The sequence below is a fragment of the Argentina silus genome (genome assembly GCF_951799395.1).
Source record: "Argentina silus genome assembly, chromosome: Y".
Lineage (NCBI taxonomy): Eukaryota > Metazoa > Chordata > Actinopteri > Argentiniformes > Argentinidae > Argentina > Argentina silus.
Window position 1 is genome coordinate 25,598,005 of NC_139654.1, and position 17,005 is coordinate 25,615,009.

Below are 17,005 nucleotides of genomic sequence, written 5' to 3' on the forward strand. Positions count from 1 at the left end.
CAATACCAAATATTATATGGTTATGATTGATATATATCTGTTAAGATGATTAGCATTTTTTTTTTGTGGTTCCTTGACCCCTATTTACCATTTTTAAATGCAAAATTAAGTTTAACTTGAGAGCTCTTATTTTGAAGAAATCCTAATTTAAAAGATTTACATTGACCGGAAGTAGATGGGCGGAGTTCCACAATTTGCGCTCAGAGAACACAGACGTACTGAGCTACAGCACAAATCAACTTCCGTTTCCTTTCCTACTCTGTTCCAGTTGCGAGGTTGTGCTACAACACTCGTATCACCTGAATCATACAACATTTGACTACTCTTACACCATGTCGACGTTCCAAACCGAAGAAGCTGAAGAGGTTCGTATCTTTATTCTTCTTCCATATACCTTATTTTTCTCCTACGCAAGGCGCATTACCTGTACTAGCTAGTAATGCTAGCTACTAGCCAGCTAGCGGCCAGATGCCAAATATTTTTTTTAGAATTAGAAGATGGTCGAATGGTTCGAAATCCAATGGTAGCCGTTGCCCACCACCGAAACCTAGCAACGTAGCCACTGCAGGCATGCGCAGAGTTTTGTCAGTGATATGTCACATATTTCGTAAAACGTATGTGTGAAAGTAGCTGTACAACGAAGTGCAAGTAAGTGAGAATATATTTTAAATTGTTACATGTTTTTATTCATGCGTATCAGCAATTATTCGCGAGAGAAGAGGATCTCGTCAGACTGCGCATGTGCGTAGCAGTCACTCTCCTGATGTAACAATTTTTTTTCTCGGTTGGCGGTGTCGGGATATATCCGATTCGGGTAGCGTTCGGGGTGCTCAGATGCTCCTCGCGTCTTGTCATTTCCTGGTTTTGATATTGCGCAAGATTCAGAATTGAGTGCATGTGTATTTAATGGAATTTTCCGAGTGCAATTTGCCTAATATGCGTTTGTATCGAGCTAGCTTTAAGTTTGCCAGTATGCGTTTGTATCGAGAGTTTTATGGATCGTAACTCAGCATACGTGTTGTCGAAAAACAATAACACATTAGAGCGATTTCGCGATTGCGAAAGCTTGCTTTTTCCCTTGCTATGTTTTACTATCTAGTCATATTTGTCTGTGTAGCATAATAGTTAATCAACAACAAGCCCATTACTCATGCCCATAACTACTGTAGGTTGGCTCAATAAGATTCACACTTTTTATTACAAGATGCACGAAGGTGGGATTGTCGGATAGATGAAAACTAATGGTTGGAAAAATGTAAAAAAAAAAAAAAAAAAGAAGATCTGAGGGAGAACTTGCAAACTCTGTGTAAAAATGTTTTATTTTTCAATACATTAAACACACAACATTACAGTAGGGTTGGGCGGTATACATTTGATCAGAATCAGAGTTCTTTTATTTGGCCAAGAGAATTTGCACATATAGGAAATTGACGGTGAGGTTAGTGCATGGGGCAAAAAGCAAAGATATACAGTGCCTTCGGAAAGTATTCAGACCCCTTCACTTTTTCCACATGTTGTTGTGTTCTCGACTAAATTTAAAATGGATTCAATTAAAAGAATTTGCCATCAATGCATACACAATACCCCAGAATGACAAAGCGAAAACACATTTTTTTAAATTTATTAAAATTGAAATACTTCATGTACCTAAGTATTCAGACCCTTTGCTGTGACACTCTTAAAATGAGCTAAAATGCAAAAATGTCATTAAAAAATCACTCTGAGTTGAATTGAGTCCATCTTAATGCAAGGATAATAGTTCATGTCATTTTGGAATTAATATCTTTGTTTTTATAGGGCCTCTGATTTGCATAGGAATCAATTACACACGGTGCGTGTGTCCTCACAGATGTACCTCATACCTTTTTATACCGTCCTAAAATGTTACTGGTATTACCGTGCGCAAAAATATAATGTCGCAGGGGGCTGGCAGGAGCTGTCTTTGCACCATATATCAATCAACATTGAAAAACTGAATTATTTATGTAGTGACTGCTATACCGTATGACATTTAGCCTGAACAATCAATCAAGTTTATTTGTATAGCGCTTTTTACATAGGCAAATGTCAATGTCAAGTGCTTCACAACTAAATAAGACTAAATACAATACAAACAATATGATCTAACACCGTCATAGACCCCCAGGAGTAAGCCAAGGAAAAAACTCTAGGGCACAGTGGCAAGAAAAAACTCCTTGAGAGGAACCAGACTCCAGGGGGATCCATCCTCCTGGCTGATCAGGTGCTGAACAGTAAACTAGTCTGGTGCAAGAGTTCAGGGGTCCATTGTGAAGGGCAGCTTTCTGGTGGGACTCAGGTGGGGTGGCAGGGACCAGGATATAGGGTGGAGTAGACTCAGCCTGGATGAATTCAGGAACTGGAGTCTAGTTCTGAGGGGCTCAGAGCCAAGATTAGAGGCTGTTGCAAACTGTGAAAAACTCCTACATTAAACAGTAGGAGAGAATCAGCATAAAGCAGGTGGCCTGAGGCCCCCGGCACATCTAAACTACATCTAACGGACAAGGCCAGTGCACACCGCATCCATTCTGTCACGGGCGGCCCAGGGGGGGTGGGGGCAGCAGCAAGCGCGACCATCCCATCCTGCATGGCACTGGGCCGTACACCTGCACACTGCTGGTGCCCACCCACCACTGAGCGGGAAAAAGGACCCGAGATCGGCCCAGGCAGCAGATGCCGCCCCCCAACTTCTACCAATTCGGTAGAGGGGCCAACACCAAGCACCCAGGCCGAACCAGCCTCGACCCGTCCACCAGCGCAGGTCACCCCTCGCTTACAGAAAATGACTTCAGCCAGACCTGGATAAGGCCCGGGGCAACCACCACCGTCCCCAATCTGTGTAGCCCATGCCACACACCTGCATGGAGACGGAAGCCCACCCCGAGGGATGAGAGCTTGGTAATCGCCCCCAACAGCTAACACCAACCACCAGACCAATGCCAAGCCAGTGACACTCCTGCATCCAGTGGGAAGGTGCAGCTGCCCAGGCCGACCCAGCCCCCACACCACCAGAAGGCTCCCCATTAACCACCCAGCAAGCCATCCCCCAGGCAGAGACAGCAAGGATGGTTTATTGCTGGGCTAAGATCAGTTGTAACACTAACTGAAGAGATGAGTCTTGAGCCTCGACTTGAAAATTGAGACTGACTCCGTATCTGACTCCGTAACATGAATCGGAAGATTATTCCAGAGATGGGTACTCTAGCAAAATGCTCTGCCCCCTGCCGTAGTCTTAGATATTCTAGGAATGGCTAATCTCCCTGTATCTTGTGAACGAAGCACACGTGAAGGTTTATACGGCTGAAGGATGTCGGTGAGATACGAGGGAGCGGGTCCATGTTTGCGGGTCCAACGCTTTATAGGCTAATAATTAGGGGTCTAACGGTACACAAAAATCACGATTCGGTACGTACCTCGGTTTTTAAGTCATGGTTCGGTACCTTTTTGGTACAGCAGGATAAAAAGAAACACAAAACATGAAATTGCTTTTTTTATTTTTTATTATTATTATTAAACTGTGGTTTACTGAACAAACAATGGGTCTTTCTTAATTAAATAAAAAACCTACTAATAAAGTACAATTTACTGAACTAAATCAAAATAAATATTCTCTCAAATAAATAAAAAATATAATAAAATAAATATCCATTGAGGTGCAGTATTTAGAAAATTAACTGTACTGTACTTGTATTCACATAAGCAGCTTTCAGCTTCACATTAGGACTTGCCAGCTTGTACTGAGATTCATTGTATTTTCAGAAAAATTAACTTGTCCACATTGTTTGCAGAAAGGGCAGATCTGCTGGCACTAGGAATGTCTCCCGCCGTGGAGAACACCCTCTCGCTAGGGACAGAGGTAGCAGATACAGCCAGGTAGCGCTTTGCTAACATGGCAACGTGAAGATATTTGGGCTCATTGGTCTTCCACCATGCAAGTGGGTCGAAATCCAGTGAAGTGCAGTCTGCTGCCATGTATGAGGTAACCTCTTCCTTCACCAGCTGCAAAGTAAGCTTGTTTCTCTCCTCAGTCTTGAAGAGCTCACCAAACAGTTCGGCCATGGCTGACTTCTTGATAGGAGGAGATACTCCGGATTCCTCTGGGTCTGCTCTCCCTGGGGATGACATGCCTCCTGTTGTCTCTGTGGCCTCACCCTGCAGAATTAAATGACAGAAATAATGTACTATTTTACATGAGTACTATTAACATTGTAGCAACAATAAAATGTTTCAAATTAAGCAACAAAAAAAAAGCATTATTAATTCAATACCTGTTCTTCAATGGCCACAATCTCTGGTGAGACTGTTGTAGATCCTTTCACGGCAGGCATTATCCACATGAGGAAGGGCCTTGAACCTTGGATCTAGAGCTGTGCATTTGTGAAGGAAGTCCTGGAGAGCAGGGTCAGCGTATCTGGCCTTTAGGCTCCCTCTGATGGCAGCTTTGACTTCTTTCACAGTTGGATAGTCTCCCTCATTTGGTTCCATGGATTTCAGAAGCATGGTTTTGAGGGGCAGGACCATTGAAACTGATGGTGTGGTTTCAGTGCACATCAGTGTTGTGAGTTTTTAGGGGGTTATGGACCTCAATTACCTCTTCTGCCATTCTGATATCCTGGTCACACAACGTGTTTATGTCTTTGTTCTTCTTGAGGGCCTTTTCTGTCAATGCTGAGTAAACAGCAGCTTGCTGCTCAAGATACCCCTCCACCATATCATAACTGGAGTTCCAGAGAGTGGGGACATCATGAATGAGTTTGTGTTTTGGCACATTCAGCATCTCCTGTTTGCTCTGCAATATATGTGCAGCTGTTGTGCTACAACACTTCTGACTCTGCGTAGCAGCCTGGACACCTGGTTGATTCCTGTTGCTTTTTGTGCTGTTAAATTAATTGTTTGTGCAAAGCATCCAATTTGGGTGCCCAGTCCAGCTTCACTGATTGCATTGACAATATTTCTAGCATTAACTGTTGTGACTCAAATTGTGCTTCCTGGCCTCTCCAACTTCCATTCTGACACTACCTCCTTCAGTACCTCTGCCAGATGTGTGCTTGTGTGCTGTTCATAAATGGGGCGAGTTTGCAGGACGTGGCTTTCCATGTTCCAGTGGCAGTCGGGTGTGATGTAGTGCGCAGTTACTGTTAAATAACTCTCGGTGGCCTAGATGTCCACCCATCGGTCGTGAGAGCGATAGCAGATGCCTTGGATAAGTCGTGGACAACTGTAGTTTGTGCTTCTTTATAAAGGGCTGGTATGATTTGCTGGCTGAAATCCGGACGCGATGGAACTACGTAACGGGGCTCGATTACTTTCAACATATGTTTAAAACCTGTGTTCTCGACAACGGAGTATGGTCGCATATCCGCTGCTATAAAAACACTTATGGCGTTTGTTATTGCTTTGGCCCGGTCTAAATTGTTAGCAAGAGGCTGCTTAAATGTCATGGGGAGCTGGGTTTGCACTTCACTCTGGGTTTTTTTTCCTGTACCCGTGATGTTCACATTCGGGTGATGCCGTCTCAAATGAGTGAACAATGCCGGCATATAGCTTTGGTTCCATCGAACAAACTTGTATCTATCAGTTAGATGGGACCTAAATCCGAGGACCTACTAGAACCTCAAAAGATGAGAACACCACCTCCATTTTAGGTGTAAGACCTAAACGTGTGTCATAGATCATAGCAACCCCTCCTCCTTTCTTAGACGCTCGCGGGACATGGCTGTCAATAAATCCAGGAGGAGAGGCTTCATTTAACTGAATATGCTTGGCTTAAAACAGATAAGTTTCAGTTAGGCCTATCACATCTAACTTATGGTCTGTAATAAGTTCATTAACTAGAATAGCCGTAAGCAAAATCAATCAGACATACACATGCGTTTATTGTAGATTTTTTAAACGCACGTGTACAGTGGGGGAAATAATTATTTGATCCCCTGCTGATTTTGTTAGTTTGCCCGATTACAAAGAAATGAGCGGTCTATAATTTTTATGGTACTTTTATTTTAACAAATAGAGACAGAATATCAACAAAGAAGTCCAGAAAAAACATTTAACAATTAATTTGCATTTGATCGAAGGAAATAAGTATTTGATCCCCTACAAACCAGCAAGAATTCTGGCTCATACAGACCGGTTATATGCCCATGAGGCACACAGATTAGTCCTGTCACTTTAGGAAAAGTACTCCTAATCTCTGCTTGTTATGGGTATAAAAGACACCTGTCAATAGAATCAATCTCTTCCATTCCAACCTCTCCACCACCATGGGCAAGACCAAAGAACATTCAAAGGACATCAGGGTAAGAGTTGTACACCTGCACAAGGCTGGAATAGGCTACAAGATCATTAGCAAGAAGCTTGGTGAGAAGGAGACAACGGTTGGTGCAATTATTAGAAAATGGAAGAAATACAAAATAACCATCAATCGCCCTCGGCCTGGAGCTCCATGCAAGATCTCGCCTCGTGGGGTAAGGATGATCATGAGAAGGGTGAGGGATCAGCCCAGAACTACACGGGAGGAGCTTGGTAATGATCTCAAGGCAGCTGGGACCACAGTCACCAAGAAAACCATTGGTAACACACTACACCGTAACGGATTGAAATCCTGCAGTGGCCGCAAGGTCCCCCTGCTCAAGAAGGCACATGTACAGGCCCATCTGAAGTTTGCCAATGAACACTTAAATGATTCAGAGAAGGCTTGGGAGAAGGTGATGTGGTCAGATGAGACCAAAATTGAACTCTTTGGCATAAATTCGACTCGTCGTGTTTGGAGGGAGAGAAATGCTGAATGCTACAATCCCAAGAACACCATCCCCACCGTCAAACACAGAGGTGGAAACATTATGCTTTGGGGTTGTTTCTCTGCTAAGGGTACAGGACCACTTCACTGCATTGAGGGGCCAATGGACGGGGCCATGGAGCATAAGATCTTGAACGAGAACCTCCTTCCCTCAGCCAGAGCACTGAGGATGGGTCGTGGATGGGTCTTCCAGCATGACAATGACCCAAAACATACAGCCAAGGCAACAAAGGAGTGGCTCAAGAAGAAGCACACTATGGTCATGGAGTGGCCTAGCTAGTCTCCAGACCTTAATCCTATAGAAAGTTTGTGGAGGGAGCTGAAGCTTCGAGTTGCCAAGCAAAAGCCTTGAAACCTTCAGGATTTGGAGAGGATCTGTAAAGAGGAGTGGACCAAAATCCCTCCTGAGATGTGTGCAAACCTGGTGACCAACTATAAGAAACGTCTGACTTCTGTGCTTGCCAGCAAGGGTTTCTCCACCAAGTACCAAGTCATGTTTTGCTTGGGGATCAAATATTTATTTCCTTCGATCAAATGCAAATGAATTTATAACTTTATATAATGTGTTTTTTCTGGACTTCTTTGTTGATATTCTGTCTCTATTTGTTAAAATAAAAGTACCATAAAAATTATAGACCGCTCATTTCTTTGTAATTGGGCAAACTAACAAAATCAATTTTGACTGTAGTTTCCAGTTGGGTGTGACAAAGTGGACGGTTAACGACATGTATGGTGTCATGTTAACTGACGACCACAAATCCGTTATCAGCGAATAGCTGACCCCGACAGCAGCACTTGATACAGACAAATATCTCCCTCCCCCCCCCAAAATGCTCTCAACGCTCAACCAGAACGCTGCCACTCGTCTGGTGTTCAATCTCCCCAAATTCTCCCCTCCTCCGCACCCTCCACTGGCTCCCGGTAGCAGACCCTGGTGCTTGCCTACCGGGCGGCAAAGGGAACAGCCCCTCCCTACTTGCAAGCAATGGTTCGCCCCCAAACCCCTGCAAGATCACTCCGCTCCTCCACCTCGGCTGCCCGCCTGACACCGCCGCCTCTACGTGGATGCAGTGGCCGTGCTACTCGGTCACGGCTTTTTACTGTCCTGGCACCCCGCTGGTGGAATGAGCTTCCCACAACGGTCAGGACTGCAGAGTCACTTCCGATCTTCCGCCGTAGATTGAAAACCCATCTCTTCAAGCTACATCTTAACAGTCCCTCCTAAAGACCGCTTCACCCTCACTACCCCGTATATACTAACCCTAACCCTGAGACCTCTTCTCCCCTGTTACCCCCCTGTACAAGTCCTCTCCTGCTAATAAAATTATATATAAAATGCCAATGGCCACTGGTGTGAGCATTGATTATTTTGTCTTATGATGACTGTTGGATAGATTATTCACTTACTTAAACAAATGTATTTGTTGTACGTCGCTTTGGATAAAGGCGTCTGCTAAATGCCAAATGTAAATGTGAAAATGCACACCCTACGTAAGTGGGCACGAGCCATAAGCGTCTGTTCAATTTGAACATTCAAATGAAATCACTTAAATCCCAAAAAAAACATGCTCCAGGCTGAGTTCAAACCCTGCACACCACGCGTGAAAGTGCAGGGACATTTGAGCACCCCGAACACTACCCGAGCCATCTGTGCACCTGAGTCGGATCTATCCCGACAGCAGGCTAACATGGTCCGCTCTGTGCGGTGAAAATATCATAAGACCCTGGAAATTACACACGTTTTCCTCAAATCAATAAGGACAATGTGCAGATATTAGTAAAAAACAAATGTTCTCAGCCGCCCTATTGTTTCATCTCAGTCCTTGTTTTTCCCCAGACTGCAGGGAAATGGATGCTGAGTGAACCCTCTGGCTTCTATCTCTGTAGATATAGCCAAACTCAATCAATGACTACACGCCTGCCCTTTGCCTACTGGCGACAGTCAGCGATTTCATAGCTATGCCTTTATCAATCAGATAATTCCCATAGTCACATTAAATAATTAGTCATGTTTTAGATCACATCTGTTCTATCTCTTTACAGTATGACCCGTACTCTTACTCGAATGACTATGATCTGCATACTGGTGAGTGTCATTTTATGTATGATAGTGAATACATCAACACTCATGGTAGGGTGTTGACTATAAACATATACAATTATAGTGTATTTATGGTATCTATGGTAGTACACTCAATATCTCCATGTAGGTGACCCTAAAGCAGACCTGGCCTACGAGCGCCAGTATGAGCAGCAGACCTACTCTGTCATTCCCGAGGTGATCAAGAACTTCCTGCAGTACTTCCACAAGACTACCTCAGACCTCATCGACCAGAAGGTGTATGAGCTGCAGGCTAATCGTGTGTCTAGTGAGAGCATTGAGCAGAAGATCTATGAGATCCAAGATGTCTATGAGAACAGGTACTCCTACATCCAAAGTCCTGCATTGTGTTACCTTGTGGAAAGGTTACGGAAATGTACATAACATCCACAATGATATCTTGTCTGTCTATTCTCCTCTATCTTTAGCTGGAACAAGCTGACTGACCGCTTCTTTAAAACCTCTCCTTGGCCAGAGGCAGAGGCCATTGCTTCCCTCGTTGGCAACGGTGAGTCTGCTGGCAACGATGAGCATTGATGAGCTCTGTTAGCTCTAATGATTATGTATATCGGGATTTCAAATAGCAGTTACCTCTTGATAGTTTTCTCATGGTTGCAATTATAGTTTGACATATCAAAGGTGCAGTAGAGATTTCAAGTCTTGGCTGTATGATTATTTTTGTTTAATTGCTCCTTCCCTCCAGATGCTGTGTTCCTGATCTTGTACAAGGAGCTGTATTACAGACACATCTACGCCAAAGTCAGCGTGAGTGTCCTTTCAAAGAGTTTTCCTTTATTATGCCTAATTTCTCTCAGATTTGCAGGATTGAAATGTCAGTACATTTTCAACTGATTTTGGCTCAATGTAGATGTAATTTTCTGCTTTGGCAATCAGGGTGGACCAACTCTCGATCAGAGATTTGAGTCGTACTACAATTACTGCAACCTATTTAACTACATTCTAAGTAAGTCTTTACACTTAATGTCTAATGCCATGTTTGCTTTAACTATCCACATATAGTGGCACATTGCATTAACAATATAAGCCATTGTAAAACATTTCTGAAAATAAACACCAAGAGCATTGTCTGTCAGGTTCACTAAGTAGCGTTTATTTGGTTTGTGAACAGATGCAGATGGGCCTGCCCCCTTGGAGCTGCCCAACCAGTGGCTCTGGGACATCATTGATGAGTTCATTTATCAGGTAAAACAACTATTTTGCATCTTCAAATGGGCAATTTGAGTGTGACCATTTCCATATGAAAGTATTTGCAGTGGTGTTTATGCCTCACTGTCTCATTTAATGCCTCCCACTTATCCAGTTCCAGTCCTTCAGCCAGTACCGCTGTAAGACGGCCAAAAAGTCAGAGGAGGAGATTGAGTTCCTGAGGAACAACCCTAAGATTTGGAACGTCCACAGTGTTCTGAATGTGCTTCACTCTCTGGTGGACAAGAGCAACATCAACCGCCAACTAGAGGTGTACACCAGTGGAGGTAAAGAGGGGAGGGGCACAGGGACAAGAGGGAAATACTAGGGTAGAGAATTGGGAGCTATAATATGGTGCGTGTTGTGTTGCAGGGGATCCAGAGAGCGTGGCTGGCGAGTATGGCCGTCACTCTCTGTACAAGATGCTGGGTTACTTCAGTCTTGTGGGACTGCTGAGGCTGCACTCTCTGCTGGGGGATTACTACCAGGCCATCAAAGTACTGGAGAACATTGAGCTCAACAAGAAGGTACATTGGCCGCTCTACAGTAGGATTGTCAGAAGACATGCAGTGTAGTTGTGGAGAACTGTTTGTCCTCCCTGTGTATTATCATACTCTATCCCCATCTGTCCAACTGTTGACATCCTCCATCTCTACTGATAATCAGTATCTCATTCCTACTATTTCATCCCTCTTATTTGTACCCCTGTCCTCTACTCCCCTACCCTTTATCTCCTGCAGAGTATGTACTCTCGTGTACCTGAGTGCCAGATCACCACATACTACTACGTTGGGTTTGCCTACCTGATGATGCGACGGTACCAGGACGCCATCCGCGTCTTTGCCAACATTCTCCTCTACATCCAGAGGACCAGAAACATGTTCCAGAGATCCACCTACAAATACGAGATGGTCAGTATGAAATGCTGGATAGCCATCTTTGATTAGCTTGATTCTCATTTTCCTCTAAGAGCCAGTGATTAGTCACTTCTCCCCCCCTGTTCCTCAAGATCAACAAGCAGAACGAGCAGATGCATGGGCTGCTGGCCATCGCCCTGACCATGTACCCCATGCGCATCGACGAGAGCATCCACACCCAGCTGAGGGAGAAGTATGGAGACAAGATGCTGCGTATGCAGAAGGGGTGAAAGAGAGACCACACACACAACACTGTATGGAAGCCAGTAGGTTTGGGCAGTAGTGAGGTAATGCATGGGACCTGACTAACACTGTTCTTTCCTACTCAGAGACCTGCAGGTGTTTGAGGAGCAGTTCAGCTTTGCCTGTCCCAAGTTCCTGTCCCCTGTGGTGCCAAACTACGACAATGTCCACCCCAACTACCACAAAGAGCCCTTCCAGCAGCAGCTCAAAGTGTTTGCTGAGGAGGTGCAACAACAGTCACAGCTCTCTACCATCCGCAGGTAATGTGCAGGATTGAGAGTAATTTACTGCTACAGTGTCTCACGACCATGGTGTAGAGATTGTGTGCTAACGTCTCCTTCTCCAGTTTCCTGAAGTTGTACACCACTATGCCCGTGGCCAAGCTGGCAGGCTTTCTGGACATGACAGAGCAGGAGTTCCGCATTCAGCTGCTCGTCTTCAAACACAAGATGAAGAACCTGGTGTGGACCAGCGGCATCTCGGCCCTGGATGGAGAGTTCCAATCCGCCTCAGAGGTCGACTTCTACATTGACAAGGTGTGTGTCTGTTCATTACTCAGAGCTGTCTAACCTCCCACATGATGTTTGTTAAAGGATTTTGGCCTTAAAATAGTGCCAAATGGCCATGATAAATTGGTAGCGATCAAGGAATGAGATTGCATGATAAAGAACGTTCAGTGGAGAGTGCGTTCTTAAATCTGGTGTCGAGGTCAAGCACTGGCCTTGATGTACTATTTGTTTGTTTACATGGATATGCACACTTGATGCTTCAAATTGTCAGTGTTGCCAAAGAGGACAGCAATGGGCAAAACTACATGATTCACCTTTTTAATGTATTTTTCTTAGCAAACATGGCCGTTTACATATTGCTGATGTTGTGAAGTAACTGTCCCTCACTTTTGTTCCCTCAGGACATGATCCACATTGCAGACACCAAGGTGGCCCGCCGCTATGGAGACTTCTTCATCCGACAAATCCACAAGTTTGAGGAGGTGAGTAATTGTACATCATCCAATAAATAACAATACTTCACCAATATATTGCCATGTAGAGACAGTTTTTCATAGTGTGCTCTTATGACCTAGTCGGACATTGTGGCATTAGCTTTTGTTTTCAAATGTTATAAAGCCTCCACTGTGAGGTTATGATTTAATATCTAGTGTATAAAATCCCTTGGCGCATCAGTGTTGTCAGGTTCTGTGTGTTTGTCTCTCTGCAGTTGAACCGGACACTGAAGAAGTCCACGACTGGAGCCAGCAGCACCAGCACTGCCAATGCCACCCGCGCCATATGAGTCTGACCAACAGCCCTGGACTAGAGCAGGCCTTCTATATCTGGCCCAATTCATTCTCTTGAATCCATCAAGAGAACAATTGCTAATTATTTTCTATGTAGATTGAAAACAATAAAGGATGAAGTGGTGTGCTAAAAAGCATGGTCTTGTGGTGTTCCTTTCTCAGACAGCACTGCAATGAGTTAAATAAGAACCACTAGATGGCATCATGTCAGTTTTATGACTTATATTCTATTTATGTGTGCTTCTTATCCCATAGCAGTTCACCTAATAATGTGAGTTAACGTTAAGCATAAAAGTTGTCCCCAAATACCTTGAGCTACAGACATTGTTTGGACAGTTAGCCTAAAATGTGAATTTTGGTTCTATACTGCAGGAACTTGGGTTTGATATCAATGGATGAATGTTGCAAAATAACAAAATGTCACCTTTTTAATTTGAGGGCATTTCCAAAGTATTTGGACAAATAAACTTGGTCTAACCGATTGTATTTTATCCAATATCCATTGCAGGCCAACTGTCCAAAAGACTTTGAGAGCACTGCATGTTTTGAGGTCTCGTCATCCTGTTTTCATGTTGTACCCCTATGATGGCAGACAGGATCAAGTTCACGATAACTGTTGGTTTTCATTTGATTTTAATATCTCCCTTCGTTTTTATTTATTTATCCAGTAAAGTATTATGCATTGTATCGGTGTATGAAATGTGCTATACAAATAAAGTTGTATTTTATTTGTTAATGTCGGTGGTCGTTAAATAAACTGTAGAGCAATATAGTAGTGAAAGTTACAAACTCCTCAGCAGTGGGGTATCCTCAGTGTCTGCCTGTGACTTTTAATATCCTGCTCCAATAGCGAGAGGAATTCTGCAGCAGTAGTTCCATGTCTTTGGCTACTCTGCCACCATCCCACTTACCTGGCGCAGAGGCTATTGCATACTTATTTTAATATCACAGATCATCCAACAACATTTCCCAACAACTATCTCAGGGCTGGTGACAATAATGACAAAAATAAAAACATATATAATAATACTATAAAAAATAATGCTAAAAACAGAACACTCAGATTGGAAACAGTTGCAAAACAAAAGTAAAAACAGACAACAACAAATGTCTCCAAAGTACAATGTACACTTATCCCAAACATCCATTTGCTCTCTACCCATTTTGGTGTGGCAGCATCTTTCTACAGTGACAGTGTAAAGTCTATTAGTGGGCAGAATGCCATTTTATAATTCCCATAACTGGGCTATTTAAAAAAGTATATACAGTTAGGTCTGAAAATGTTGGACTCTGACACAATTTTTGTTATTTTAGCTGTTTACCTAAACATATTCAAGTCACAGTTATACACTCACCGGCCACTTTATTAGGTACACCTGTTCAACTGCTGGGTAACGTAAAATATCTAATCAGCCAATCACATGGCAGCAACTCAATGCATTTAGGCATGTGGACATGGTCAAGACGACCTGCTGAAGTTCAAACCGAGCATCAGAATGGGGAAGAAAGGTGATTTAAGTGACTTTGAACATGGCATGGTTGTTGGTGCCGGACAGGCTGGTCTGAGTATTTCAGAAACTGCTGATCGACTGGGATTTTCACGCACAACCATCTCTAGGGTTTACAGAGAATGGTCCGAAAAAGAGAAAATATCCAGTGAGCGGCAGTTCTCTGGGCGAAAATGCCTTGTTGATGCCAGAGGTCAGAGGAGAATGGCCAGACTGGTTCGAGATGATAGAAAGGCAACAGTAACTCAAATAATCACTTGTTACAACCAAGGTATGCAGAAGACCATCTCTGAATGCACAACATGTCGAACCTTGAAGCAGATGGGTTTCAAAAGGGGGTCCTACCCAGTACTAGCAAGGTGTACCTAATAAAGTGGCCGGTGAGTGTATAATGACTAAGGGCTTAAAGTGCAGACGCTCAGCTTTAGATTAGATCAGATTCAACTTTATTGTCATTGTACAGAGTATAAGTACAGAGACAACGAAATGCAGTTAGCATCAAACCAGAAGTGCAAAAAAAAGCAGAAAAGTGCAATGTGAACAATATATACAGGTAGTGCAGTATAAGCAGTAAATGAGCAGTATAAGTAGTGCAGTATAAGCAGTATATGTATTAACAGTAACATTATAGGCAGAGTAAATAAGCAGAATAAATATAGAATGCAGTATGAACAGTATAAGCAGTATATGAGCTGTATAAGTAGTGCAGTATAAGCAGTATATGTATTAACAGTAACATTATAAGCAGAGTAAATAAGCAGAATAAATATGGAATGCAGTATGAACAGTATAAACAGATATGTACAGTATGTGCAGTGTATTAACAGTAGCATTATAAGATTAGTAAAAAAATAAGGGTATGTGTATTATGAACAGTATAGACAGATATGTACAGAAGAGCAGTAGTATGTAGTATAAGAGCAGTGTGTATAAGTGAAGATACAGTATGTACAGTTTATAGGAATGCTATAGGGTAAGAGTAGTACAATTGTCGGGGGGGGGGGGGGGGTGTAGGGGTTAGTTGGTAGGTTGTCACCTAGGTGCAGAGTTGGAGTTCAGTAGGGTGACAGCCGCAGGGAAGAAGCTTCCTCTGAACCTGCTGGTTCGGGTACGGAGAGACCTGTAGCGCCTCCCGAAGGGAGTGGGGTGAACAGTCTGTGGTTGGGGTGAGAACTGTCCTTGACGATGCTGCGTGCCTGACGCAAGCATCGCTTGCCCTGGACAGCCTCAATGGAGGGGAGTGAGGAACTGGTGATGCGTTGGGCAGTTTTCACCACCTTCTGCAGTGCTTTCCGGTCAGAGGCAGAGCAGTTGCCATACCATACTGTGACACAGTTGATGAGGATGCTCTCGATGGTGCAGCGGTAGAAGTTCACCAGGATCTAAGGAGACAGTTGGACCATCTTTAGTCTCCTCAGGATGAAGAGACGCTGGTGAGCCTTCTTGATCAGGGTAGAGGTGTTGAGGGTCCAGGAGAGATCCTCAGAGATGTGGACACCCAGAAACTTGAAGCTGGTGACTCGCTCCACCTCAGTCCCGTTGATGAGGATGGGGGTGTGTGTGCCAGCTTTTGACTTCCTGAAGTCCACAATGAGCTCTTTGGTCTTCCTGGTGTTGAGAGCCAGGTTGTTGTCGGTGCACCACACTGTTAGGTGCTGGACCTCCTCCCTGTAGGCCGTCTCATCGTTGTTGCTGATGAGACCAATCACCGTTGTGTCGTCTGCAAACTTAACAATGGTGTTTGAGCCATGTACAGGTGTGCAGTCGTAGGTGAAGAGGGAGAAAAGGAGGGGGCTCAGCACACAGCCTTGTGGAACGCCGGTGTTCAGGGTGAGGAGGTGTGGTTATCTAGCCTAACAGACTGCGGCCTGTTGGTTAGGAAGTCCAGAATCCAGTTGCAGAGGGATGTATTGATGCCCAGTTCACTGAGTTTGGTGATCAGTTTGGAGAGGATGATGGTGTTGAATGCTGAACTGAAGTCAATGAACAACATTCTCACATAGGTGTTGCTATTGTCAAGGTGGGACAGGGCGGAGTAAAGTGCCGTTGAGACATGCGTCGGGGGTCAGAGTTGTTCTTGAAGTGATCCTCAATCCTTAGCTTGTGCTTGGCCTTTTTGATGCCCCTCTGCAGGTTAGCCCTGGATGAGCTATAGGCCTGAGCTATCATCCATGGCTTCTGATTAGGGAAAGTGGTAATCCGTTTGAGGGTGGTGACACTGTTGATGTTGGAGTTGATGCAGTCCAGAACGGAGGAGGCATGAGTCAATGTCCGTGTGGGAGTCATGGGTGGCCTGTGTGGCAAACACACTCCAGTCAGTGTTTTCAAAACGCTGCTGGAGCACCGAGTCAGCTCCCTCTGGCCAGATCTTGACTGTCCTCACTGTAGGTTTCACCCGTTTGATGAGTGCTGAGTACTTGGACAGTAGGAACAATGAGAGGTGATCAGATTGTCCTATGTGGGGGAGGGGAACGGCTTTGTATGCATCAGCCACACTGGTATAGACATGGTCCAATGTCCTGTCTCCTCTGGTGGGGCATGAAACATTTTGATGGAATTTAGGCAGGGCAGTCTTTAAATTGGAGTGGTTGAAGTCACCCGCGACAATGAAGGCTGCCTCGGGATGCAGAGTCTGTTGTTTGCTAATGGCAGTATGCAGTTCTTTCATGGCAATCTTAGCATTAGCATCCGGGGGGATATAGGCTGCCGTGATAACAGTGGATGTGAACTCTCTGGGCAGATTGAAAGGTCTACACTTAACCATGAGAAACTCTAGGTTAGCTGAGCTGTGACTCTCGGTGATGGTAGTGTCCGTGCACCACGTCTTGTTCACATCAATGCACAAACCTCCACCTCTGGTCTTACCGGAGTCACCCGCTGTTCTGTCTGCTCGGAGGACGTAGCGCCCTGCTAGCTCGA

The 17,005-nt window shown here is 44.3% G+C and overlaps 1 protein-coding gene across 1 annotated transcript; it reads left to right on the forward strand.

Moving 5' to 3' along the window:
• The first annotated feature begins 246 nt into the window (after positions 1-246).
• Positions 247-13,314, forward strand: LOC310824214 (eukaryotic translation initiation factor 3 subunit L). Its single transcript, XM_083697032.1, has 15 exons — positions 247-365; positions 8,858-8,900; positions 9,025-9,235; positions 9,344-9,423; positions 9,619-9,680; positions 9,810-9,879; positions 10,045-10,118; positions 10,237-10,408; positions 10,494-10,648; positions 10,862-11,032; positions 11,131-11,264; positions 11,368-11,541; positions 11,628-11,817; positions 12,192-12,272; positions 12,500-13,314. Exons 1-15 carry the CDS (start codon positions 333-335, stop codon positions 12,572-12,574), a joined length of 1,725 nt encoding a protein of 574 aa, XP_083553158.1. The 5' UTR covers positions 247-332; the 3' UTR covers positions 12,575-13,314.
• Positions 13,315-17,005: the final 3,691 nt, after the last annotated feature.

What these genes read in the sequence shown, in the direction of transcription:
- LOC310824214 (XM_083697032.1), top strand. Translation starts at nt 333, where the DNA reads ATGTCGACGTTCCAAACCGAAGAAGCTGAAGAG. An exon ending in CAAGATGTCTATGAGAACAG is followed by an intron (nt 9,236 to 9,343) that starts GTACTCCTACAT and finishes CTCTATCTTTAG; the next exon opens with CTGGAACAAGCTGACTGACC. An exon ending in ACATTGAGCTCAACAAGAAG is followed by an intron (nt 10,649 to 10,861) that starts GTACATTGGCCG and finishes TATCTCCTGCAG; the next exon opens with AGTATGTACTCTCGTGTACC.